Here is a 26,957-nt window from a genome sequence, read left to right on the forward strand (position 1 = left end):
GTTAGTTCTTAAGGAATTGTATTGGTGTTCACCCTGTTGGAGCAATAAATAAATAATTGACGCCCTGCCCATTACAATGCAGTGCCGCTTAGTTTTCTTGAAAATCCCCAAACATTTTGAACGGCACTACAACTGCGCTCATCACCTGTCAAGTCTCATTTGCCCAGTAATTTCACTAGCTACGGCGAGCTTCAGACCGAAACACAGTAATTCTTACACATTACTGCTTTTTTTTATGGAATAGCCGCCCAATTTCTCTTGCAGCACCAGAGGAATCACTAGTGCGTTGCCGTGTACGCGTTTTTTTTGAAGGTACCCATGTCGTATCGTCCCGGAAACACCGCACAAGGAAGCTCATTACACAGCTTAGTAGTACGAGGGAGAAAGCTGCTTCACGGCAGAAATAGGCGCCGCCGTTGTGGTACCCATAATCTAGCCGGAATCCTGTGCAAAGGAGCCTCCCACTGGTAGTACTTCTTGTTCTTACATAGATACATAAAATCACGCCTCTTTCCTCTAGGGGTAGGCAGAGACCACTTCGATCCACTTGCTACGATCCTTACATACTTGTTTCACTTCGTCCACTTTCCTTATTCCTTTCATACATGCTCTTCGGTTTAGTGTATTCTTGACCTGGGCTTTTTTCAACACGTCTTTCTTGTTCTTATAAACATATTATTTAGTCTTAATATTTAAAACTAAGTGCACCCAGCATGAGCTGCAATGTCACGAGCGATAAAGTTTCATTTATAATATTTAGATTTTTTCGGCCAGGAAACATAACGGGCGTCTCCATACCACTCTTTCAAAATTCATCACAATCCGATTAATGGTTTCGAAACGAATAGGACAATCTCTTGTTTAAAATATCAATAAATTAATTTAAAATATGATCTTACCAGAGACAGCTATAGACCCATCGCCAGTCACCTTAACACAGGTGACCTTGCCCAAATGTCCACTCAGCAAATGGAGATCAGAACCGGTGTTGATGTCCCATACGATCAAGTTGCAATCCCAAGAGCCAGAGACAACTTGAGTCTTGTTCGTTATCGATACAGCAACGCACGTCACTATGTCTGAGTGACCCACGAGTACCTAGTGAAAGAACAGTTCTGCGTTTACAAATTTTCTACACCTGATATTATTTTACGAGCACACATAATTATTTAAACAATGTATTCCAAAAGAATCTGATGAACTTGTTTATCGTTTAGTTTACATACATATCTGTCTTTTTTTAAATAAAAATAAGGGACGAGAAGGACGTTCAGCTGATGGTAATTGATATGCCCTACCCATTACAATGTAGTGCCGCTTTCTTTCTTTCTTTTCTTGAAAAGCCCAAAAATTCTGAGTGGCACTACAATTGCGCTCGTCATCTTGAGACATAAGATGTAAAGTTTAATTTGCCCAGTAATTTCACTAGCTACGGCCGCCTTCAGACCGAAACACATTAATGTTTACACATTACTGCGTCACGGACGAAATAGGCGCCGTTGTGGTACCCATAATCAAGCCGGTATCCTGTGCAAAGGAGCCTCCCACTGCTAATAATATATTACGATGAAAGGATTATTAAATTCAAATACAAAATTCAAATTCAAATATTTTTATTCAAATTAGGATACAACATCCATCACTTATTGAAAGTCAAAAACTATCAGCCATTGCAAAATGAATGCCTCAGACCTGAGAAAAATGGGCGCAACAAACAGCGGGCTTTTTTTTTCATCGAAAAAATATGTTTACAAAGTAATATTGTACAATTAAACTTATTATTTAATAGGCTGAGGAAGGTCACTCCATTCTCAATCTGTGGTATCATTAAGAAAGTCATTTATGTTATAGTAACCATTACCACACAAACGTTTTTTAACAATTCTTTTGAATAACGTAAGACTTGTGTTTTGAACATTTTCTGGGATCTTGCTCTAAAAGCATATATGTATATGCTTTTAGAGCCCCACAAAAGACTTACTCACTCGACTTAGCCGAGTATTTGGCATTATAAGTTTATGTCTGTTCCTGGTGTTTAACTCTCCATTTAACAAAACATTCGCATTTACATTTTTAACATATTTTGGTACGGTAAATTTAATATATTTAGTTTTCTTGCTATTTAACTATAGGTTATTACCGCGTAACCAGTACACGATGTTAGATAGAATATCGTTCACTTCGTCATACATAGCTTGGTTTCTGTACACTTTAAATACTTTGAAATTCAGTGAAGTGTCAGTATAAGATTAGGAAGATCATTTATATAGATAAGGAAGAGGAACGGTCCAAGAATAGACCCTTGTGGTACAGAGAGGAGTCCCAGGAGATCTCCCGCCATTTACGTTGACCTTCTGAATTCTATTGTTTAGATATGAAGTCAGAAGATCGAGCGCAGTTCCTTTTATGCTATAGTGATATAGCCTTAGATAAATCTCAGAAGATGCCAAGTGCATTCTGCGATTCCTCCCAGGCATCAAAAAAAATCTTGATTAGCTCAACACCTGCATCCGTTGTTGAACGTCCCCTAGTAAAGCCAAATTATTTCAAATAAAGTAACTTACGAGAGTTAAAGTAAGTAAGCATTTGGCTTAAAATTATTTTTTAAAAAATTTTACTAAGGGTCGGCAAAGCTGACACAGGACGATAGTTATTCGGGTCAGAAGAGCAGATGAACTACTAAAGTTGTGTTAATCTTTTAGATACAACAGGCTGACATCTGTGTCAATACATTTTAATTATATTTGGATACCGATAATAATTCTTCAGCTTCTATTTATTGATTTAGTTTCAGCTCATTTACGTATTATATTAATTCCCATCTACCAATAATTACCTGTGAAAGTTTCCCGCCATCCAGTTTCCAGACCTTAAGTGACATATCCATGGAACCAGTAATGACGTGTTGGGAATCAGCTGTCAAGGCAAAGCAGGTGATCCTCTCTGCATGAGATACTGCTCGCTTTTCATCACCACTGTCGCCGTCGGCGAGTGCCCATATACGAACCGAATTGTCACCCTCAGATACAGCCTGACAATCAGAAAATTGAGAATGTAAGTCCAACAGATCAGGAAGTATGTTGGTCAAAGTCAAAGACAAATAAACTTTATTCAATTAGGCGCTACCTCTACGAGCGTGTGTATTCAATTCCGACAATTATCCTGATAGCGTATCGACGCGGCTCGCTATGGAATCTACATTTGAATAAGCAGGCTCGTCGTACAATTGTTTTGTTGAAAATAGTATAATATATAACAGCATGCTTGAGTTAAGGTTGTTTAGTGTTCCAGGCATTGCGTGGACGTTGCGTGTTAAGTAGCGACTAATGGTCGCCGATACATTTTAATTTTGGTCGCATTCAGCTACTCGTCGTCTCGTTGTGTATGGGCACGTTTTATGTAGGAATAGGAATACGTGGTACGAAGAAAATACCTAAACTATCACTCATGGAAGTGTTACTTAAACCATTCAGGACTCAGTTAAATCACTATCACCGAGTGACACATCAAAGCGCGCAGTCAAGTAAGGTAGAATCTATCTCATCTACCACATTATTCTTTTTTGCGCTCTATAAATTCATTTTAAGAACTTAATAACTTACCGCTTGTTGCAGAAAGCATTCTTAAAGTTAATGTTTCATTAAATATAATACCGTCACTCTCTTTTTCATTTTTACAGTCAAAGATAGCATGTGATATAATGAAACATTAACTTTAAGGATGGTTTCTTCTACTAGCGGTCAGGCGAAAATGTAATTCTCCCCCACCTCAGGCCATCGATATAAGTACTCTCTGTCGATTCTAAATTTCATCAAAATCAACTATAGGCAGTCAGAGCTGTTACAATTACATGAATAACGTACGTGACGCGAATAGGTGATTTAGATCCCTTATTAAGAATATTATTTGTCTCGTGTCCACGAGCGGTTATAATAACTTATACTACCGTATAAGTTTAACCGCTAGTTGCAGAAAGCATCGTTAAAGTAAATGTATCATTTTATTATGTTTTTAAAGTGATAATCCTCACTTTTAGGATTAATACACAAATAAAATTTAAAAACAAAATTTTTTGAACGATGTGGGACTTGAACCCACGACCTCTGGCGTATCGTGCCAGTGCTCTGCCAACTCAGCTAACCGTTCGAGTAGTTCCTGTAGATGGAGCCACAGCCTAAGAGTTGAACAAAGCATGCAAGATCTTATGACGATATGTCACTCGAACGGTAAGCTCAGTTGGCAGAGCACTGGCACCGAACGCCAGAGGTCATGGGTTCGAGTCCCGCATCGTTCATAAAATTTTGTTTTCAAATTTTATTTGTGTAATGTTTCATTATATCACATGCTATTTTTGACTGTCAAAATGAAAAAGCGAGTGACGGTATTATATTTAATGAAACATTAACTTTAAGGATGCTTTCTGCAACTAGCGGTAAGCATAGTAAAATAGAAAAAATGTAGGAAGCTAAAAGAGATAATATTCTTTTGATGAATAATATATGACTCAACATTTTAGCATTAAAAGGTAACATTATATCATTAAAAAAATATATGAATTATGGACGATTTACAAGTTATGGGTGACTTTTAGTATGTATTAACTTAGTAGCTATTTATTTTTGTCTATCTTATTTGATTTTTACAGACGAACAACTCTAAGAGTGTTTCTTTTTGATTGTAAATATATTTCGAACATCTTAGTCAACCTAAAATTAATTTACCGAAGACTATGTAGAATAACTCGAACTTCAAAGTTAATTAATATACTGAATAATTTCAGTTTAGAATTGTTTAATACTAGAAATTGAAAATGCAGTTAAATTTTTCCTTAGCACTATTTAAAATTTACTATATAATATTAGAATTATCTTATAAGAATTAATCGTATAATATCTCAGAAAGCTGAGGCTTCAAAAATACAAATTCATTGGAATAACATGAACCGCAACAGATATAACAATAAAATTGCCTCGAATCCGTTTCGAATATTTGTCTCGTAGAGTACGTTATCCGACCAGAAACCAGTGAAACTATGTACATGATTGCTAAGCATTATGTTCATTATATCTCAGTCATTTGGTTAAATCGGCCAGACAATTGGATGGCAAGCTCGTTAGTTGGATTCTAGCATTTAACGAAGTGGCTAAAAACCAACCAGCCAAGCCATTTTGTGTAACGTTTAACTAGATGGCCGGTCATTTCGTTAAAGTAAATATTGATGAAGTTGTAATGTTTGGTTAGGATTGATCAAGATTGGTTAGGTTATTATATACACAAAGTAACATACAAAACTAATTAAAAGCTAATTTTTAATTAAAAGGCAAATAGCAATTGACGGGCTTATTTTGTCACAGCATGACTTCGATGTTTAAAAAGTTTAAAATGCTAGGGCATTACGTAAACAGCTGATTAAGCTAGTAGGTTGTGACAAAAATTTTAAATGTACTTTGAATCAGTCGTGTACTTTAAGACGATTTAAAATATGCACATTTATTATTAAAGAAATATTGGATGAATTACTCTTAGATTGAGGATTATAATAAGACTTGAATGCAACTTAATACACTGCATTTTTTTTGGTTGCCTCCGTTTCCTGTTAAATAACTTAGAAATAACTTAAAATATAGATTCATTTCACGTAAATTAAGAAGCAAGAGCCGTACTGAACAGTCCCATTTTAGTTTAAATATTATTTGATTTATTTATTTATCAAAGATACAATGTAACATTACAGATTAAATATAAAGCGTTACAAAGATATTATACTAAAGAAAAAACAAACAATGAAAATTATAAACTAGTTATCTTATTTTATAGAGCATACAAGCATCAAACTCTCAAATCTTTTCTTAATTCTTTGACCAAACATTCCATCGAGCTGGCAAATAGATCACACTGTGGTGCTACCTCAAGTACAGAGTTTAGAAGACAGATGGCTCGTATTACAGGATTTTTTATAAAACGATTGGTAGATTAAGAATAACATTTTGAGCATTCTTTCTTGCTATGGAATTCTTTATCATGTATTAAGAAATAATTTCACAACATTAGAAATAATGTGTAAAATCTTTATTATTATCGCTATACTTAATTCGTATTTTATTCAACCTAATTAATAGTGAGGTCCTTCGAAAATCATTTTTGGTATAAAGGCCAAGCGTTTCCACCAATCTCTACTGCTTTTTAGGGTTCTGTAGCCAAATGGCAAAAAACGGAAACCTTATGGATTTGTCATGTCTGTCTGTCTGTCCGTGTAATGTAATAGCCACTTTTTTCCAAAACTATAAGAACTATACTGTTGAAACTTGTTAAGTAGATAGTATAGTATTCTGTGAACCGCAATAACATTTTCACACAAAAATAGAAAAAAAATCATCAATAAACTTTGGGGGTTCCCTATACTTAGAACTGAAACTCAAAATTTTTTTTCATGAAAATTCGTGTGGGTTATTAGATCTTCAAAAATGATATTGAGGTTTCTAATATAATTTTTTTCTAAACTGAATAGATTCCGCGAGAGACACTTCCAAAGTGGTAAAATATGTGTCCCCCCTGTAACTTCTACAACAAGAGAATGATAAAACTAAAAAGATCTAGTAAGTAGTTTTTTTAATACGTATAAATGATGAGAGCTCATTTGCACTGTATGAGTTTGAGCAAAGATTTGTTGCCTTTTTCATTTAAATAATTTTCCTTTCGATATAGCTTTTATAGATACTTGCTGCTACGGACCCCTTCATGGGCGAGTCCGACTCGCACTTGGCCGCTTTTTAATTGGTTCGAGTTATTGGATTGTTTGTCCCATTCGGTTGTACGCTCATGGCAAATCCAGTTGAAACTTCATCTTAGGGTCTTCTTAAGAATACGAAACAATATGTTTAAAAAAAATACACATTGTATTGTATAGGCAGTTTTTTTACGGAAGAGAGGACAAACGAGCGTACGGGTCTTTTATGCGTATTCTCTTGAAACACCAGAGGATGATTCCTCTGTGTTCAGGTGTGATCAGGAGTGCTTTTGTCCCCTTAAAAATCGTTTTTTTTAAAGGTATCTTTGTCGTATCATCCTGAAAATATCGCACAAGGAAGCTCATTCCATCTTGGTTTTACGTGGAAAAAGTTCCATGAAAACCGCACTGTGGAAGAACGCCACACCTCCAGATAGCTAAAGTGTTTATAAAATACTTACCACATACTTCATATTGAGGGTTACATCTAGCATAGTGGTAGGACAGTTGGTGGTATGAAGCACGATCCCTGAATCAGCCAACCACACGTGGACGTTACGAGCACGGTCTCCTGACATCGCCCGGCGGCCGTCTGACATCATCACAACACAAACCAGAGCTGCCGTATGACCCTGCAGATATAGATACTTTGAAACTGCGTACTTGGAATATCTCAGGGCAGGGCAACAAAGGGAATTTAAGAGCTTTGGCACGCTACAAACAATCAGTCAAGGCTTGCTGGTTTTAAAATGTATATGGTTATTACCGGATGAAACCAGGTTGCACATATTATTTGTTTGGAGTTAATTCCGCATGAGTCGAAACCAGACAAGCGCTTGTTTCGTGCAGTGCTGCTGAACAACTATTAGGTAAATATCACTGAAATTAAAACTCTGATAAATGATTCTGCTACGGAAATATATGTTCATTCAGAAAGACTCGGGAATAATACAAATGAGTATTTAATGTAAATTTTACTGTAAAGTGTCTGTTATTATCTTACTGTCCTCTATGAGGTGAGCATGAGAAAAATATAGTAATAGAACAATACTGTGCGTGAATGAAACGAAGAGGAAAGGATGTGATACCACGGTTCATGGTCCCTACACGGCATACTGGTCCGGAGTCCCCCAAACCAGTCGAGGCTGTCAGGGAGTTGGTGTGATTCTTTCCGCTCGAATAGTAGAATGTGTGATAGAGCATGAATGTGTTAGCCCAAGACTCCTCTGGATTAGGTTAAAAGTCGGACTCACTCGCTTGTTTATCCTTGGGGTCTATGCACCGACGGATCTGTGCGGAGGTGAGTCATTAAAAGCCAAAAAAGAGAGAGAGGAATTTTGGGACAGTACGAGAGAGGTCTTGAATAAATGCGGAGAAAATGAACGGATCGTGATGTTAGGGGATTTCAATGGGTGGGTTGGAGTAAAGCGTGATGGGTATGAAGGAGTTCTGGGTACGTTTGGGGACGAGAGAGTGAATGAAAATGGGAAAAGCCTGCTTGAAGTATGCTTGGAATGGAATCTTTGCGTGGCCAACACAATGTTTAACCACAAAAAGATCCATTTGTATACAAGAGATGAGGGTGAGTCTAGAAGTATGATTGATTTTGTAATTGTAGATGAAAGACTGAGAAAGAAAGTACTAGATGCTCGGGCATACCGCGGTGTAGGCCTCGACACAGACCACTTCCTGGTCATAGCCCGAATGCGCGGCCTTTTTAAACGTTGGCGACACCGACAAGCTGAGCCTACGAGTGTTTTGGACAGAGTAAAAGTGGAAAATCTACAAGAAAAAGAAAGGAAAGACGAGTATGTAGAGAAACTGAAAGAAAGTTTTAAAGGCATAGAAGAGATAGGTGTGATTGAAGATTTGTGGGAGACATTTAAGAAAGGGGTCGTGAATGTTGCTGTTGAGGTATGCGGGGTAGCTAAAAGAAGGAAAGGAAGAAAGAACTATAATTTGTGGATGGATAAAGAGGTACAAATGGCGGTGCACGGAAAAGAAGAAAGCTTGGTTGGATTGGTTAGCAACAAAAGCTAACCAAAAAGTACAAAAGGCAACGGATGACGAGATAAAGGAAGCAAGAACGAAGTATAAAAGATTGAAATCAGCAGCGAAAGCAGTTGTGTCTAGAAAGAAAGAAGAACGAAAGGATGATTTTGATAGGAGGCTCACTGAAGATTTCCAGTCAAACATTAAGTTCTTCTGGAAATCCATCAAAACAGCCAGAGGAAAAACGTCTACCTCGGAGCTCAGTATAATCAGGAGTCAAGATGGGAACATTATAAGAGGAGAAGAATGTGTGCTAAAGAGATGGAAAGAGTATTTTGAAAGTTTATTTGAAAGAGAGGAAGTGCATGAACAACATCCGGCAGCTTCTATTGAAACTAATATAAATGTTAATGAAAGTGAGATAAGCATGGATGAAATAGTGAAAGCATTGAAAAGTATGAGATTAGGTAAAGCTGCTGGGTATGACAGGATTACCGTCGAGATGCTGAGGGCTGGTCAGGGCATAGTGGCTAGCCAGCTGTACCGCCTCTTCAATTTGTGCTGGCGAAATGGGCAAGTACCAGGAGACTGGTGCAAAGCTGTAATCGTGCCATTGTATAAGGGAAATGGGTCACGACAAGACTGCAGAAATTACCGCGGTATAAGCCTTCTCAGCGTCGTCGGTAAATTGTATGCAAAAGTGTTGATTGAAAGAGTTGTGAATGAAACAGACGAAAAAGTATGGGATGCACAAGCGGGATTTGGAAAGGGAATGGGATGTACGGATCAGGTCTTTTCCTTGCGGTGCATAGCCGAAAAGTTTTTGGTTAAAAACATAAAGATCTATTGCGCGTTCGTGGATCTACAAAAGGCCTATGATAGAGTGGCGAGGAATGAATTGTGGTCAGCATTGTCCACGAGCGGTGTGAGCAGTGTCCTCATACGAGCATTGCAATCTCTTTATAGAGATTCTAGTGCTTGTGTAAGGATAAACGGGGCATACACTGAATGGTTTAATATCGAAAAAGGTGTTAGACAGGGATGTGTAGCGTCACCGTGGCTGTTTAATCTGTTCATGAACAATTGCTTGACAGGTTTAAAAGAGAATGACAGTGGTTTGAGAATGAATGAGTTACTCGTCAAATGTTTTCTCTATGCTGATGACCAAGTATTACTTGCATCTTCAGCCGAGGAGTTGCAAGAGATGGTAACTGCTATGAATGGAGCTTTTGGTAGAAAGGGAATGAAGATGATTGTAAAGAAGACGAAAGTGATGGTGCTTGAAAGAGATGAGGTAGTGACAGACTGCAATATCGTGATTGGAGATGAAAAAATTGAACAGGTGAATAAGATTGTGTATCTGGGTTCTAAATTTACAAGAGATGGAAAGTATGAGAGTGATATTGAAAGAAGAGTGAATGCAGGAAACATGGTGAATGGAGCTTTGCACTCCTTTATGAACAGTCAGAAGGTGTCTAATAAGGCTCGCTTGGCTGTGCATGAGGGGGTGTTGGTTCCAACACTCATGTACGGAAGTGAAAGGTGGGTATGGCAGAAGAAACATGAAAGCAGAATAAATGCAGTTGAGATGAGAGCGTTGAGAAGTATCATAGGAGTTACACTGAGTGACAGGATAAGAAATAGTGAGATAAGAAAACGTTGTGGTCTGAAAGAAGATGCTGTGACAAAAATTGAGAAAGGTATGCTGAGATGGTTTGGACATGTCGAGAGAATGAATGAAGAACGATTGACGAAGAAAGTGTATAAGGCCAGTGTGAATGAAAGTGTTGGAAGGGGTAGACCTAGGCGGACGTTTCAAGATCAAATCAGGGACGTCTTGAAAAAAGGCCAGGTCAAGAGTACCCTAAACCGGAGAGCATACATGAAAGGAATAATGAAAGTGGACGAAGCGAAAGAAGTATGTAAGGACCGTAGCAAGTGGAAAGAAGTGGTCTCTGCCTACCCCTACGGGAAAGAGGTATGAGAGGTTATTTATGTATGTATGTATGTAGAACAATACTTTAGCTCCATACTAGAGCGGCCATACACACACATACACACGATTTACACGGCCGCTAAGCAATCTTGGCAAGACTAAAAAAACTACGTTTAAAAAAACCGACTTCAGAAACTGACAAGTATAAAATAACTTAATAAGCCTTTACCTTTAATATTATTAAATAATATTATTTGTATGTGCTTCATATTGATAGCTTTGAAGTCGGTTCCAAACCAAATGTAATAATAGTAGTTTTTTTTTTTCATTTTCATAAAATGAAAACTACTATGTAAAATTTTAATGGGACCAAATGGCATCTACTCCGCATCGAATTAAAGAAAAATTACGTAAATTGGATCATAATTCTCAGGGTAATCGGTGTACATACTTAAAAAAAAATAGCGATCGAATTGAGAACCTCCTCCTTTTTGAAGTCATTCAAAAACTATTGTGTGCCACGCCGTGCCCCGACGAGACTGGTCGCTTTCCGAGTTAAATTAGCTGCGCCGAGCCGCCCCGTAATTTTTTTGTATGCACCAACCCTAACGCTTCGCCCAGACGTAGGTATATATTTCAAGGAGACCACTGGATACGCTACTGTTATTACTTATACTGTGGCATGAATGACCGAGTGTGAAAGAAGCGCCAAGATGTGCCAAGTGGATTGGGACCATCCAAATTCACGTCCATAATAATATCTGCATATCGTAAGTTTACTGCAAGAACTCGCTAATGGCAAAAAATCATTAAGTACAGTTAATAACTGCGCAAAAATCGTCTTGACGAGCTCTATAAAATGCAAAAGCTCTCGTATTTCTAGTTGTTCTTATTTGGAAGTTATTACGTATGCATAAAGTTGATAATTACAATTTTGGGAATATTGGTTCTATTAAAATCATTAAATCATATTGTAAACTTTAAAAAAAATAAATTAGTGAATTAACGTACATTTACTTTTCTACAAAACTCGTATATTTAGTGATTTTTTTAAATATGACATAAGATGGATGGATCACTTGGCGTTGCGTAGAGACGTCGCTTCATTGTGTGTCTTCTACCGCATTTATCACGGGGAGTGTTCCGAAGAGCTGTTTAACCTGATTCCTGCCGCCAAATTCCACCTTCGCACGACACGCCACAAGTTAGGATATCATACCCACCATCTGGATTTGTGGCAGTCCTCCACAGTGCGGTTTTCAAGGAGCTTTCTTCCACGTGCTACAAAGCTGTGGAATGAGCTTCCTTATGCGGTGTTTCCGGGACGATAAGACGTACCTTCAAAAAAAGCGCGTACACTTTCTTTAAAGGCCGGCAACGCTCTTGTGATTCCTCAGGTATTGCAAGAGAATGTAGGCGGCGGTGATCACTTAACACCAGGTGACCCGTACGCTCGTTTGTCCTCCTATTCCATAAAAAAAAGAAAAATCACTTCAGAACTAAACTTGGTTAAAATTCATTGACTGCGCTTAATTACTTATTAAAAACAAATATGACATAATATACTGTTTTGTACCTTGTAAGTCAAAGATGGTGAATTATCAGCTAGTTGCCACACGACAACAGTCCGATCTTCTGAGCCACTGAGCACTATGAGATTATTTGGAGAGAAGGTAACGCATGTGATGTGTCCCATATGACCGCCGAGGGTCGCTTGTAGTCGATGTGTTGACAGCTGCCACACGCGAACAAGACCTCGTGCACAGCCGCTGGCAGCCAGTTGACCATCACGAGATACTTCCAGGCAGCTTATAGGAATTAGTTCACTTTGTTCCGCCTATAGAAATATTAGATTAGATAAATTATAGATTATTCGAAGTAACAACTATCACTACATGTCTTTGTCCCAATAGTACTAGCACCATAGAGCTGGGCTGATCCATTGGCCGAAAGAACTGTAAGCCCTTGGATTTCCAGTAGCTCTATTGACATGCGTAGGTCACAAACTGACATCTTCAGATCGTACTTACACTTTGCTCAGACTATACTTACAAAAAACTTAAAAATTAGATGTGTGTGTTTTAGAATAATCTTTCATTTAATTGTAATAATAATATGACAGCTAAAATTATGCTGAGGTGTTTCAAAACCTTTACTAAATATTATATTCAGTTGCAGTCAGTATTATGCAAAATACTTTCTAAGTAAACTATCTATATATACTTCTAATACGTTCATCAACGGCCATAATATTTCCTTAATTTTAAATAGGACCTCTACAGTGCCTGCTGTAATGATATGTTCGTTGTAGATCTATATATACTTCTAATACGTTCATCAACGGCCATAATATTTCCTTAATTTTACAAATAGGACCTCTACAGTACCTGCAGTAATGATATGTTCGTTGTAGATTTTGTTTGTTTCCTCTTCATCTGTTTTGTGGGTCTAAAATTGGTTAAGTTGTCTTCTGTGTGAAACGAATATATCGTTACTCGATTTGCACCTACGAAAAATACATCACTGTTGTATTTCATTATTAAATAAAAATATAAAAATTATATTAAATTATAGATTATATGTTTGTATCATAAACTTCCCATATCAGAACTATGACCTTCTGGTATAAGAGGGTTGAGGCAAGAAAAAACTACTTTTTAAGAAATCCGACTTCAAAAACTGAACATATAAAATAACTTAATAAGGATTCAATTTAATACACGTCTTATGTAAACCCAATACCTTTAATATTAACGACATACTACCTATTGATAGGGTTTAAGTCGGTGCCTGCACGCTTGGTTTGTTTGGTTCTGTACGAAGCTATCCCGCTCAAAGTCTCGCGTGGCGAGTGTAGGTACCTGCTATTGCGTTTAAGATGTTTTATAAGATGTCAAGTCTCATTTGCCCAGTAAGTTTACACATTACTGCTTCACGGCAGAAATAGGCGCCGTTGTGGTAACCATAATCTAGCCGGCATCCTGTGCAAAGGAGCCTCCCAGTGTTAATAATGTGTCTAGATTATAAATATAATTTTTAACATGTTTTTAACCTTTATTTTATGAGGTTCGTGACTTATATTGTGTAAATTATTTAATATATATGGGATTATCTATTTAAATCTTACCTGCAGCCAACAAGAAATGGTCTTGGTCAGCAATGGCTAGGGCGGCGACATCATGGGCTGCGGCGAGTGTTCGCAGAAGACATCCGCTATGTAGACTGTACACGTAGATACGCTGGTCTGAACACGCGACGGCAGCGCGACTCGAATCGTGGGCGACGCAGAAACATTTTATCTAACACGCAAACAATACAGATAGTTTGTTATGTTTTCAAAGAGATAACCCTCACTTCTAGGATTAATACACAAATAAAATTTGAAAACAAAATTTTATGAACGATGCGGGACTCGAACCGCTCTGCCAACTGAGCTAACCGTTCGGGAGTCGTATCATAAAATTTTGTGTGCTTTGTTGAACTCTCGGGTTGTGGCTTCATCTACAGGATCTACTTTACAGTTGATAACCTGCTCAACCCTAATATTTGTATATTAGGAAATTGACTTGGTATGCCGCTCTCTTAAATCTAAACAATTGTAGTGGGTTCGAGTCCCGCATCGTTCATAAAATTTTGTTTTCAAATTTTATTTCAATACAGACAGTATGTATCAACACATATATAAGATTGGACGAGAAGACCGAATGTCAGATATTCGGCAAGCCTTAGTTTGGTTTGAGCATGGCGGCCATACAAATGAGATTTTAGTGAGGTAATTTTAATTGATCAAAGAAATCAGAACATTTCAAATCTTGCTATTGCTACTGGACAGGATCCAGAAATGACGAGACAGTCAGACTAGACAGACTAAAAGTTTTAAAGGATCCCCGAGATATACTATAAAACACCCAGACTAAAATATATTAGTGCGTGAGAGACGAACATATCTAACGGAGATACATACAAGATGCAAGATAGAAAAAGTGAATCTATCGTTTCTTTAACCGATTTCGATTGACAAGTCGTAAACAGTCAGGCAAGCTTGGCATTAGATCCCTAATATCACCGCAACATTGAGAAATCAAAATTGATCCCCCATTATCATGCTGTCTGAACGCCTGTATATAGGCTAGTATATTTTAAGGGCCAAATTTTCAATCCTCAGATAAATCAACAGATAACTATCGAGAGAGTAAAATTTACTTACTGTTTATCTAACGCTTAAAAAATTTTGATCCATAGAATAGTTGTATACTTATGGCATTTTTGAAGTAGCTGTGGCATTTAACGCATAAGACAGAGAAAGGATGTTTGTTTGACATCAGACAATTATCGCAGCAATTATTATCAACAAACCTGAAATTCACTCGAACATTCCGTTTGTAAAATTTTCAATTTACATTTTCGTGGCTCTTAGTGCTTAAAATGAACGAAAAAACATGACCGTGCTACAAACCTTCGAAAATATGAAGTGAGCCACTTGACCCAGCTAGTAACGTAATACCGCTCAGTTGTAAAGATTAAAAAAACTGACGCCATCACCAAATATTTAAAGATAATAACTGCTGCAATATATGCTGTAATTAACTCATCTGGATTCGTCAGTATAATTGCCGAATACTTACATCAATTTTTCTCTATTGAAAGAACAGCGTCTGTCAGGTCAGCTAGTATAATATAAATCCATGTTTGTAGAAAAAATCGAAACAAAAAGAAAAGCAGCCGTATTGCCTTTAATCAAGGAAAACTCAGTGTTACATTCTTTGGTTCATTTCATTTCATCCTTCAATTCGACGTTAATTCAATAAACCTAGCAGCTTTCACAAATATTTGCGCAACTTCGTTCGATATATAATTAATGAATAGTGAATGAATGCTTTACTTAATGGAAGCCAACATAAATATTTTCAGTTCATACCATTAGTGATTGGACTTTTAGGATTATTGTGATTTTCCAATTTGACGTCTCTCAGACACAACATTAATTGCAATTAAAATATAAACATGAACTATTTATTCTTTGAAAAATAGCAAGACCCCGTTGAATATAGTCATAATAAAAAAAGTCGAATCTTAAATGAGCTTGACGTATTTAAAGCAATTTTGAAAGAATTAAGCGAAGCATTAGAAAGATGTTTCAATTTTTTTACAATTTTTGTATAAAATTCTTACTTTTTAAATTAATTTACTTATTTCTTATTTTATTTTTGAATGATATTTTTGGTAATAGATTGCAGCATAATTTCCATAGTTTTGTAACCCTTAATTCTTTACTCAACTATTTCATTTATGATCTTACTCTTTTATTACTTAAATTTGGGTTTATTTTGATTTCCCTATTTATGAATTTATTGTATTGTTTGATAACTGATATTACTTAAAAATTGTACATCTCAGATAAACAAATTAAATTATTAATACCCAAAATAAATTGATCCGCTCAGTCCCCAAAACTTTATAATAAGTGAAGACACCAAAAATTTTAAGGAAACCAAAATTTATTTACAAGTATTTGAACAAGAACTTTGAGAATAATTTGTATAAAAAGTGTGTCAATAACGGCATTATTACATGAAACAATCTTACTTTTACAATTTATAATTTTTTATATTCCCCTTTGTCCATAAATGTTTGTACGAACTAAATTTTATAGGGAAGTGAGGGATATCACTAGATTTGAAAGAGTGACATCTCTAGTCGAATCCTAATATGCAATTATAGGGGTTCAAATCCCGTATCGTCCATAAATTTTGCTATAATTTTTTGCAAATCTTACCTTTGCTTTATGACGCTTCAACGGATGTAAATAGGTCCCCGTTATAAAAGTTCTCAAGTGCAATTCATTTTCTCCTTGCAACGTCACGAGGAACACATTGTCTTCAGTGATGTCCATTAAGTGTATTGGCACTCCCGCAGTTACTGTGTTGAGCAGCGTAAAGTTATCCACGTTCCAACTACAGACTGCGCCATCTTGAGAGCCAGTGACAACAATCTCTCCATCTTGAATTACCTTCACCGAAGTGACCGGACCTCGATGATGGTCTAATTTTGTTACCTGATGTGAACAGTTTTATTTTAATTTTAATTTATATTGATGACTTACTTCAATTTAAGACGGGACCCAAAGTATAAGGACTTGTAAGTTGCTTTCTTCATCAGAAAATAAAAAATAAGTTATCACATAAATATCGCTAATATACGTTTGTTGAAAATGGTATTAACAATCTCATAATAGTGCTAATATATTTATTATTTCTCCGATAAAGTTAATGTGGCTAGGACCATTGTATTAACCTATTTTAAGCCTTCGATAGCAGAAACAAAGTCGGCACGTTGGTCAGTTGTTTCGTATTACTCTTGATTTTCATTGTCAGTCAGTTTATAATATTAAAGTGGGGTCACACAAGGCTTAATATCTAATAAATTTGTGTAAGTGCTTTAAGAATTTTAGTGCAAACGGGAATTTGACTAATAGGGGTAGGTAAATTATAGAATAGAAGCTCATTGTATTTTCAACAATATTTTTAAATACAAAAAAATCTTTAACAGCATGTTTACAAAAGTTTGACTATTCTCGTTTCATTTTAATAACGCTATCATTTTATGAGACCTAGTGGTGCAAGAACACCTTTTTTCGGTTGATTATATAAAATTTATTTATTATAATATTAGTGAGTTTGTATCACTTGGGAGCAAGTGCAATTTAATATTAACTCGAGTCTTTTGAAGCCCTCGACTTAACCTCATGCCTACAAATTGCAACCAATATTTTATTACTATAGATGGAAACAGCTACGAGTTCAGGTTGTACTTACCAAGGCTCCATCAACCAATGATGTGACAATAACAGAACTGTCTTCACCGCCACTGATGACGAGTGATCTATTCACAATTGCAGCCACGCACAACACTGGTGCAATATGTTCGCTAGCGAAAATGAAAAATATTCATAATTATAGAGAGTTAAAAGAGATAGATTTTTGTGTGTCTTCTTAAGTTATCACGGGGTGTTCCGAAGAGCTGTTTCACCTGATTCATGCCGTCGAATTCCACCTTCGCACGACACGCCACAAGTTAGGATATCGTTCCCACCATCTAGATGTGTGGTCTAGGTCCTCCACAATGCGGTTTTCAAGGAGCTTTCTTCCACGTATTACAAAGCTGTGGAATGAACTTTGTTGTGCGGTGTTTCCGGAAAAAAAGCGTGTACACCTTACTTATTCCTCTGGTGCTGCAAGATAATGTGGCGGTGGTGATTAACACTAGGTGACCCGTACGCTCGTTTGTCCTCTTTTCCATAAAAAAAAAAATTGACATGATAATAATCTCAGTTGGGATGCCCCTTGGGGCCCTTAGGCCAATGTTTTCCTTTTCTATTTTAACATGGTATTAAGAACACCAATATTTTTAAACTGCTTATCTACTTTTAAGCAATCCGGACTCACAAACCGAAAGTTCCTTACGGTGAAATAATAGTAACAAAGACTTAAACGATATTAAATAAAAGGTAAAAGCAATCCAATGGACACATTAAAATTATCGACGTCACAAAAACTGACGATTTTGAATCGGGTTTTTTATGGAAGAGGACAGACGACGTAGGCTCGTTTCACTGTATTGCAACACTATAGGCATCACTGGAGATTTCCGCTTCAATATTTAGAAAAGAAATGGATTATTTAGTCATGGATGTTTAAATGTATGTTTTTATAAAACTTTATGTATGTTTAAGTAAGTATATCGTATTAAATATATCATTGCCTTGTAACCCATAACACAGGCTAAACTTAACTTGGGGCAAGATAATTTGTGTAAAAAGTGTGTCAATATTATTATTATTATTATTATAGATTTAAAGCTTTAGATTAAGAAAGATAGAAATTTATTCCACAGTTTGATTTTGACAATGTCCTAAGATATAAAATATTCGCTAAATTAAATACCTAGATTCTCAGTTTGGGTTGGAATTTTAAAGTGAATTTTATTATTGTTTTTTTTTTTAATTAGATATAATGATTTTCTTCTCTTTTATCCTTAAAACAGCATTTAACTGTTTACCTGGTTGAAAAGAACATTAACTTGATGACTACTAATAACTAAATATTGTATATTTCATTAAAAGGAGCGCAATAATCTTGTTGTTTCCGAAGTTTGAAAATATTTTCTGATGAAAATTCCTTGATATTTATATACAGTTCAAGATTAGATAAATTAGTTAGGTGTAGAAAAAGGTTCACTTACAGAATTTTTGTCTTGACAGCGAGTGTATGTAGATCCCACACTATGACACTTGTATCTTCGGAACCAGTGAGTAAATATTGAGACTCTCGAGTTACGCACATACAGAGTATCCTTCCTGAGTGACCTGTGAAAGTAAATATTCTGTTGTTTCAATATAATCGTATACGATAGCTATACTTACAAACACGTTTTTCATGTTATTTTTGGGTCAGTTCCCGTGTCTAGTTTCGTCATGCTTCTTCAAATAGCATTGCGGTGACATCGTGGGGCGGGTCGCTAATTTCCTTAAAATACAGTCCATGAGTCATGCTGTTGAATGGGGGTTGGTTGTAGCGACTCTGTTTTTACAAACTTTTACTGCTTTTTTATGATAACAAGCTTAAGTTTAATATTCCTTAAAAATGTGGGAGGCTCCTTTGGACAGGATTCCGGTTTGATTATGGGTACCACAACGGCGCCTATTTCTGCTTCTGTGAAGCAGTAATTTGTAAATATTACTGTGTTTCGGTCTGAATGGTGCCGTAGCTAGTGAAATGACTGGGCAAATGAGACACCACATCTTACGTATCAAGCGACGAGCTCAATTGTAGTGCCACTCAGAATTTATGTGTTTTTCAAGAATCCTGGGCGGCACTGCATTGTAATGGGCAAGGCGTAACATTAGCATCAACTGAACGTCCTGCTCGTCTGATCCCTTATTTTCATAAAAAAAATGTACAAGATGATGGTAGAATTATGTAATGTCTTGAATTGACGTCAATAAATGTTAAAGACATGTATACAAGAATCACTCGTTTAAACTTACATACATACTCGTATAAGTATATCACTACATATTATAAAACAAAGTCCTCAGACAGACATCTGTTTGTTCGCGATAAACTCAAAAACTACTGCACCGACATTCATGCTGTTTCCACTAATGGATAGTGTGGTTCTCGAGGAAGGTTATAAGGTATAATAATAATTTGTTACGTTTATAAACATTTTTGTATATATTAACGATATTTGTCGAAGGTGTCGGAAAAATTTAAGCCGTCCGGGAGCTTTCGACGATAACGCTGTATAAGCCCTTCGAAATATAACAAAATAATGTATGGTGAAATTATTGTGTATATAGGTCAACAGAAAACGATATAAATCCATATCATTTTATTACTATATAATATTATAAAATCATTCAGAAATATGTTTTTGTTTTATTTTTAACTCATTAACTTTGATGACACAGTTCCGATGGCTTTAGCCTACATTATCCCCGAATTCTTACAAATTATGTAAATGATGATTTTGTTTCTATTAACAGAAAAGCGTGTGTCGGGTAAGCTAGTGTATACATAATGTAATAATCTAACGAATCTAGGCTTGTTGTTATTTTTTACTTCTGCCATTTTGTATACCTATTATAGATTATTTTTGAGTTATAATAATAAAATTATTTATAATCGACTTGTTTTATGAAATATATTTACCTAAAAGTAATTGATGTAGTGAAAATATATACCATATACCAGTGGGATATAGTGGGATAATATTATATACCAGTGAGAGGCTCCTTTACACAAGAACGATATACCTTTTTTTCGAGGGTAGGTGTGAAAAAAGTTAACACTGTTTTTAAAGAGCTCCGTATTTTCAATCATCTTAAAATTAAAAAAAAAGTAATTTTATACTATTATTTTAGTAGATTTAGTGTTAAGTGTGATAAATGTGATAAATAGTACCCACCAGACAGTACTTATTCTCCTAGTGAAAGTCAATTAAGTTCACTTCTTTAATATCCCTTTGTTCCGATCACTACGTATCACCAGTCATCATGGATGCATTAAAAGACTCGCTCAACGCCATGGCTGAAATGTTCGAACAGAAGATGAGCGAGTTCCAGCAGGGCCTAGATAATGGACCCATTACAAACACATCCCTGGCTGCAGAGTTTAACAGCTTCAGGACCTTTGTGCTCTCTGCCATGAATACTTTGCAGAGACAGGTGGAGTTCCTTGGTATAGAGGTTGATCGTCTGGAGATGCGTAGAAGGCGCAAAATGCTACTAGTGCACGGAGTCAGCGAAGATAAGTCGGAAGATGTTACTTCACGTGTTTGTAAAGTAGTAGGGGAACATCTTGGTGTGACTGGATTCTCTGTTGCTTCCATCAAGTCATCCCATCGCTTAGGACGTCCTTCCGAAAAGAAACCTCGTCCTATAGTGGTAAAGTTTGCGGATGTAGCATTGCGGGATAAGGTTTGGTTCTCCAAAACTGGATTTAAGGGCAGCGGTTTAACTGTGTCAGAGTTTTTAACAAAGAGTCGTCATAACTTATTTATGGAGGCAAGGCAGAGATTCGGCATAAACAAGTGCTGGACAAGGGATGGATGCATACATATTATAGGCTCAGATGGTTCACATCACCGAGCTGAGTGGAAAGCTGACCTACACAGCATACCACAGACATCTAAACAGACATCTAAGCCTCTGACTCAGGGTACTGCCAGTCTCACCTCCAGGTCCAAAAGAACGGTCAAAAATAAGTAATAGGTATCATTAATCTGTAAGTATTTTAAGGTAATGTAACCTTTAAATAACTTGTACAATTCATAGGTTTAGTTAACTGTAAGCTTTTTGTAACTTCTAATTACCTATGTCACTACCACAAAGCCTAAGCTATCCTAGTATGAATCTTTATGTTATGTATATGAATTAAACCTTTTTTTATTTAGTATTTATAACTTATTACAAAATTTCATAACCATCCTGTGTTGATAATTAAGATAATATATAAAGAATGCATATACCTAACTTGTAATGCACCACATTGTAACATTTGTGTTATAGTTTAATAGTTTGGTAACAAGCCTGCAGTATTCATTTACATCCTGTTCTGTTTTTTAATACCAAAAATAAAATGGAACATCATATAACTATTAAATGCTATTTATTAAACATTTTAAATAAACAATTTTCCATAAAATTTGATAATTTGATATTACTAAATGCAGCTTATATTTCAAACATTTTCAATTGTTACATAGTATAAATGTCATACTACATAATTATCAGATTTATATTGCCTATGCTATTTCTTTCCTGTGTATAATATATTTAATAAACTGTAGTTTTAGTGTAATAAATCAAATTCCGTTGTTGATACTAGAAAATGAAAACTGTAGTTGTTACATAATAGGTACCTATTAAATTACCATTGTTATTTGTGTAGACTGTAGTGTCTTGTGTGACTGGCAGATGTACGTGACAACTGTCATCTAATGACAGCTGTGACATTTGACATACCAGCCGCAGACTAAATAACTGCTTTGGATACAAGGCTTTTGGTCATCACTGCGCTGGCATTTATAGATTATTAGAATTAGATTATAGAATTACATGATTAGTAAGCTAAGTTATTGAAGCTGTAAGATAGCGCCGCTTATTATTTTATTATTTATTTTTTCTCACCCTTAATATGGGTCAAGGTATTAAAAATATTATGTTTTAATTACTGCATCATGTTTTCACCGTAAATAAAATTTGTACAGCATAAAAATGGAGTACTCAGATGGAGGCGCGCAATCTTTATTTCTTTTTTATAATAATTTACGTGAAAATTACAAGTCTATCTCAAAACAGCTTCATAGATATAGTTTATATTATTTTTATTCTTTTAATTTGTATATGTACTTCATTTTTATTATTGTAATTTTTTGTCTTTAGTCACTTAGTTTTTAGTCCTCTAAGTTACCTATTTAAAACCTACCTATGTTTTTTGAGGGTTTTGAGATAAATAGTTTATTTTTGCTAAAAGGAAAAAAGGGTTACTTTTTCATTTTTGATTGTTTTTACTTTATCTTTTATTTATTTTTTTTTATTTTTTATTATTGTTTGTTTTAAGAAGTGAATTAATCTCTCCTTGCAACTGGCGGGTGGGTTCGTTAATCATTTAATTTAATTTAATTTAATTATTTTTGTATATTATTTTTTAGTTTAGGAAACTCGTTGCAGGTATACTTTTGGATATTATTTTATATAGGATTATTTTTTGTGTAATAGTATAAGTAGTAATAAACAGTAGATAATTTTTAAATATTATCAAGATTCAAAATGTCACATAACTCTAGCCTTGATGATTTTCAGTCTATAGTCTCTTCTGGTTCTAGTGGTGAAGAAAGTTTTCAAAGTGTATCTTATATTCCTATTGACGTTGCTCTCAGTAATCACTTCCCAGACACACAGAAAAACTTTAATATAGTTCACCTAAATGCACAAAGCATTCCTGCACATTATCTTGACCTTCAGGCGTCGTTTGATTCTAGCAATGTTCATGCCGTACTTATTTCTGAGTCGTGGCTTAAGCCCAGCCTCCCTTCTTCCTCTTACTACCTTCCAGGCTACCACCTCCTTCGCAACGACCGTGTGGGTAGAGTTGGTGGCGGCGTTGCAATCTATCTTCGATCTCACCTTCCGTTTTCAATCATAAGTTCTTCTAGTGATTCCATGTCACAGAATGAAGTTGAGTATCTTCTTGTTGAAGTTATCCTTTCACATACAAAAATCCTTCTTGGAGTATTCTACAGTCCTTCACTTAATGTCGATTATTTCTCTTCCTTTGATCATATCCTCGAGAAATTTGTACCACTATATGATCACTTGATTTTGATGGGTGATTTTAATACCTGTCTTCTTAAAGATGACCATCGTTCAAAAAAGCTTTTGTCCGTTACTGATTCCTACAATCTCCATATCCTTCCTCTTACAGCCACCCACTTCTTTCCTCACTCCACTCCGTCTCTTCTTGACCTCATCATAGTCTCTAAGCCCGAGTATGTAAACTCGCATGGGCAATGCTCTGCGGATGCTTTTTCCTTCCACGATCTCATTTTTCTCTCCTATAAAGTACGCCCCCCTAAACGTAAACCCCAAATACTGATGCAGCGGAATTTTTCTGGGATGGATATGCAACGTCTTTCTATAGACGCACAAACTATTGATTGGGATGTCATTTTTAATTCTAATAGTATCAACGATAAAGTTGATATTTTTAATTCTTTGCTAATACAGCTGTATGATAAGCATGCGCCAGTTAAACCCGTGAAGATAAAGCATTTACCTGCTCCTTGGCTTACTGATGATATTAAAAAACTGCAAATTTCTAAAAATCGAGCTAAATCTATTTATAAGCATAATAACTCTGATCTTAACCGGGAAAAGTATATAAGATTAAGGAATCGTTGCAATACAATGTGCAGAGACGCGCAGCGACGCCATATCTACTCGTCTGTTGAGAACGGTGAAACCAGTAAAGTTTGGAAATTCCTAAGAACGCTAGGAGTTGGGAAGCAACAACATACAGTTTCCAATAATCTAAATATTGAACAACTTAATCAACATTTCTCTCAAAATTCATCTTTTCTTGACAATAACACTAAAGCTCAAACGCTTAAATCCCTATCCTTAATCCCAACCCCTGACTTTCCACCGTTCAACTTCTCTCCCTTCACTGATTCTGACGTTAAAAAAACCATTTTGTCTGTTACATCTAAGGCCGTTGGTAGTGATTGCATTAGTCGTAATATGATCCTTCCTATCATAGATATCCTAGTTCCTACAATCTTCCATATTCTTAATTTTTCTATAACGTCTGGCCAATTTCCTGTAGCCTGGAAAGACGCTAATGTTATTCCAATACCTAAAATTTCTAAACCACATAATCTTTCTGACTATCGCCCCATATCTATACTACCTTTTCTTTCCAAGGTTCTTGAACGCTTAGTCCATCAACAATTCTCTATATTTATTAATAAGCACAGTGTTCTTAACCCTCTCCAATCTGGTTTTCGTCCAGGACATAGTACGACTACTGCACTTATAAAAATTACCGATGATATCCGATCTGGCATGGATAAGCAACAGCTCACAATACTTACACTACTCGACTTCAGTAATGCCTTCTGCACTGTTGACTTTGATATTTTGCTGAGCATGTTGAGTTCTATTAACGTATCTCCAACAGTGATAGGGTGGTTTCGAAGCTATTTACGTGGGCGTCGGCAAAGGACTAAGATTGATGATAACACTTCAACCTGGTCTAACCTTTCCGCTGGAGTTCCACAAGGCGGTGTACTATCTCCTCTTCTTTTTGCAATTTTTATTAACTCTATAACTAAAAATTTAACTTCCTGGTATCATATGTATGCAGACGATCTCCAGATATACTCACAATCTTCTCTCGAGGGTCTGCCTTTAGCTATTAAAAACACTAACAAAGACTTAACTACAATCGTGGAATGGAGTACTGCCCATGGACTAAAAGTGAATCCGTCGAAAACTCAATGTATTATTGTTGGTAGCTCACAACTAACCCATAAAATTGAGTGGGGTAATCTACCTCCCATTTCTGTAGGAGGAACTCTTATTCCTTTTAGCTGCTCTGTTAAGAGCTTGGGCGTATTCATTGATCGGAATTTGTCTTGGCACCATCAATTAAAAGAAGTTAGTAGGAAGCTCTATGCTGCCTCTCACTCATTAAAAAAACTCCAAAATTTTCTTCCTATTCCCACGAAAACTTTACTCGCTCAATCCCTTCTCCTGTCCATTCTTGACTACGCTGACATTTCATATGTCGACTTAACCGAACTCCAGTTGGATAAGCTTGAACGATTGCAGAACATGTGTATTCGTTTTATATTTGGACTACGTAAGTATGACCACGTGTCTGAATTTCGCAAAAAGCTCAAATGGCTCCCTATCCGCTTGCGTAGAAATTTCCATATACTTATACATCTCTATCGTGTCCTATTTGATCCTAAAACTCCTATATATCTCAAGGAAAAATTTTCAGCATTAAGTTCTCACCAACTATATCTTCGGTCTGTTCATAATCTCTTGCTTTGTACACCTGTTCATAAAACTTCCTTTTTCAACAATTCATTTGCTGTGCAAGCTGTTAACCTATGGAATTCTCTTCCCTCTGAAATCAGAAAGGCTCAAACTCTCCAATCTTTCAAAACAACGCTCCATAATTATTATTTATTACTGTGACAATTTCAATACTAGTTCTTTTCTTGGAATTATTTACTGTATGTTTAAATTATATGCATATCGATAACACCACCTTCTGTTATCTTTTCAACTATAACTGATTCATTATAGGTTGCCTGGTAGAAATCGCTCTTAAGCGATAAGGCCGCCTATTGCTTTTTGTAGTCTCGATTTTTGTTATGTTTCATAATTTTGTGGTATGCAATAAAGATATATTTCATTTCATTTCATTTCATTTCATTTCATTTCATTTTCATTTCATTTCATTTCATTTCAAGCCGTCTAGAATATGGGTACCACAATGGCGCCTATTTCTGTCGTGAATCATTAATGTGTAAACAGTACTGTGTTTCGGTCTGAAGGGGGCCGCAGCTAGTGAAATTACTGGGCAAATGAGACTTTAGATCTTGTCTCAAGGTGACAAGCGCAATTGTAATAGGTAGGGCGTATCAATTACCATCAGCTGAACGTCCTGCTAGTCTCGTCTCTTATTTTCATAAAATAATAATAATATAACTAACTCTCGAAATTTTTTTTTATGTTATTATGCATGTACAACATTAATAAACAAATATTGAGGCTTTCTTATAATAAATAGTTTCATCAAAATAAGAATACGCGAAAACATAATTAATTTTACTTAAAAATTACGAAATATATTTTAACATCATTTAATTTACATGAACTTTTGATAACGACATTTTAATATCTTGCTCATCAGGTCATTTTCAATATCGCAATTCAGATAATTGTAAAATCGTTTATGTTTAAGGCGAATACGATTGCGTTCTCGTGAAAAATACGAATAACCGTTTTCATGTTGGTATTTACAATTATTTTATCGCCAATAAACCTTATCTTTTCTATTATTCCTTTCAAAAGGTACAGAACCTATTCACCCAATGTCAAATATTTCTGTGCCAAAAATTATATGTGCGCTAGGACTGTGTTAACAGCTCCTGTTTTTTATTATAATAATACAAAATGCTTCGCCGCAGGTTATCTTTTTTTTGGAAAAGGAGGACAAACGA

The 26,957-nt window shown here is 35.8% G+C and overlaps 2 protein-coding genes and 1 non-coding gene across 4 annotated transcripts in view; 1 reads left to right on the forward strand and 2 right to left on the reverse strand.

The window, feature by feature from the left end:
- Positions 1–26,957, reverse strand: part of LOC126968368 (protein qui-1) — a 127,278-nt gene that overhangs the window by 17,147 nt on the left and 83,174 nt on the right. For both annotated transcript variants that reach the window (XM_050813353.1, XM_050813352.1), the window contains 9 exons: positions 18,897–19,020; positions 17,471–17,582; positions 16,432–16,710; positions 13,783–13,954; positions 13,043–13,161; positions 12,232–12,492; positions 7,189–7,359; positions 2,837–3,031; positions 900–1,098 (listed from right to left, as the gene is read on the reverse strand). In XM_050813353.1, coding sequence (XP_050669310.1) covers positions 900–1,098; positions 2,837–3,031; positions 7,189–7,359; positions 12,232–12,492; positions 13,043–13,161; positions 13,783–13,954; positions 16,432–16,710; positions 17,471–17,582; positions 18,897–19,020 — 1,632 coding nt within the window. The remainder of the gene's footprint in view (positions 1–899; positions 1,099–2,836; positions 3,032–7,188; positions 7,360–12,231; positions 12,493–13,042; positions 13,162–13,782; positions 13,955–16,431; positions 16,711–17,470; positions 17,583–18,896; positions 19,021–26,957) is intronic.
- Trnai-gau (transfer RNA isoleucine (anticodon GAU)) lies at positions 4,074–4,146 on the reverse strand. Its single transcript has one exon. It is a non-coding gene; the product is annotated as a tRNA-Ile (tRNA).
- On the forward strand, positions 20,495–22,698 carry LOC126968427 (uncharacterized). Its single transcript, XM_050813459.1, has 2 exons — positions 20,495–21,429; positions 21,493–22,698. The coding sequence occupies exon 1, from the start codon at positions 20,713–20,715 to the stop codon at positions 21,424–21,426; it is 714 nt and encodes a 237-aa protein (XP_050669416.1). The 5' UTR covers positions 20,495–20,712; the 3' UTR covers positions 21,427–21,429; positions 21,493–22,698.

The sequence above is a fragment of the Leptidea sinapis genome, chromosome 15, assembly GCF_905404315.1.
Source record: "Leptidea sinapis chromosome 15, ilLepSina1.1, whole genome shotgun sequence".
NCBI classification, from domain to species: domain Eukaryota; kingdom Metazoa; phylum Arthropoda; class Insecta; order Lepidoptera; family Pieridae; genus Leptidea; species Leptidea sinapis.

Bases quoted from the DNA above. Each gene is read 5' to 3' on its own strand.
- LOC126968427 (XM_050813459.1), top strand. From the start codon at position 20,713: ATGGATGCATTAAAAGACTCGCTCAACGCCATGGCTGAAATGTTCGAA.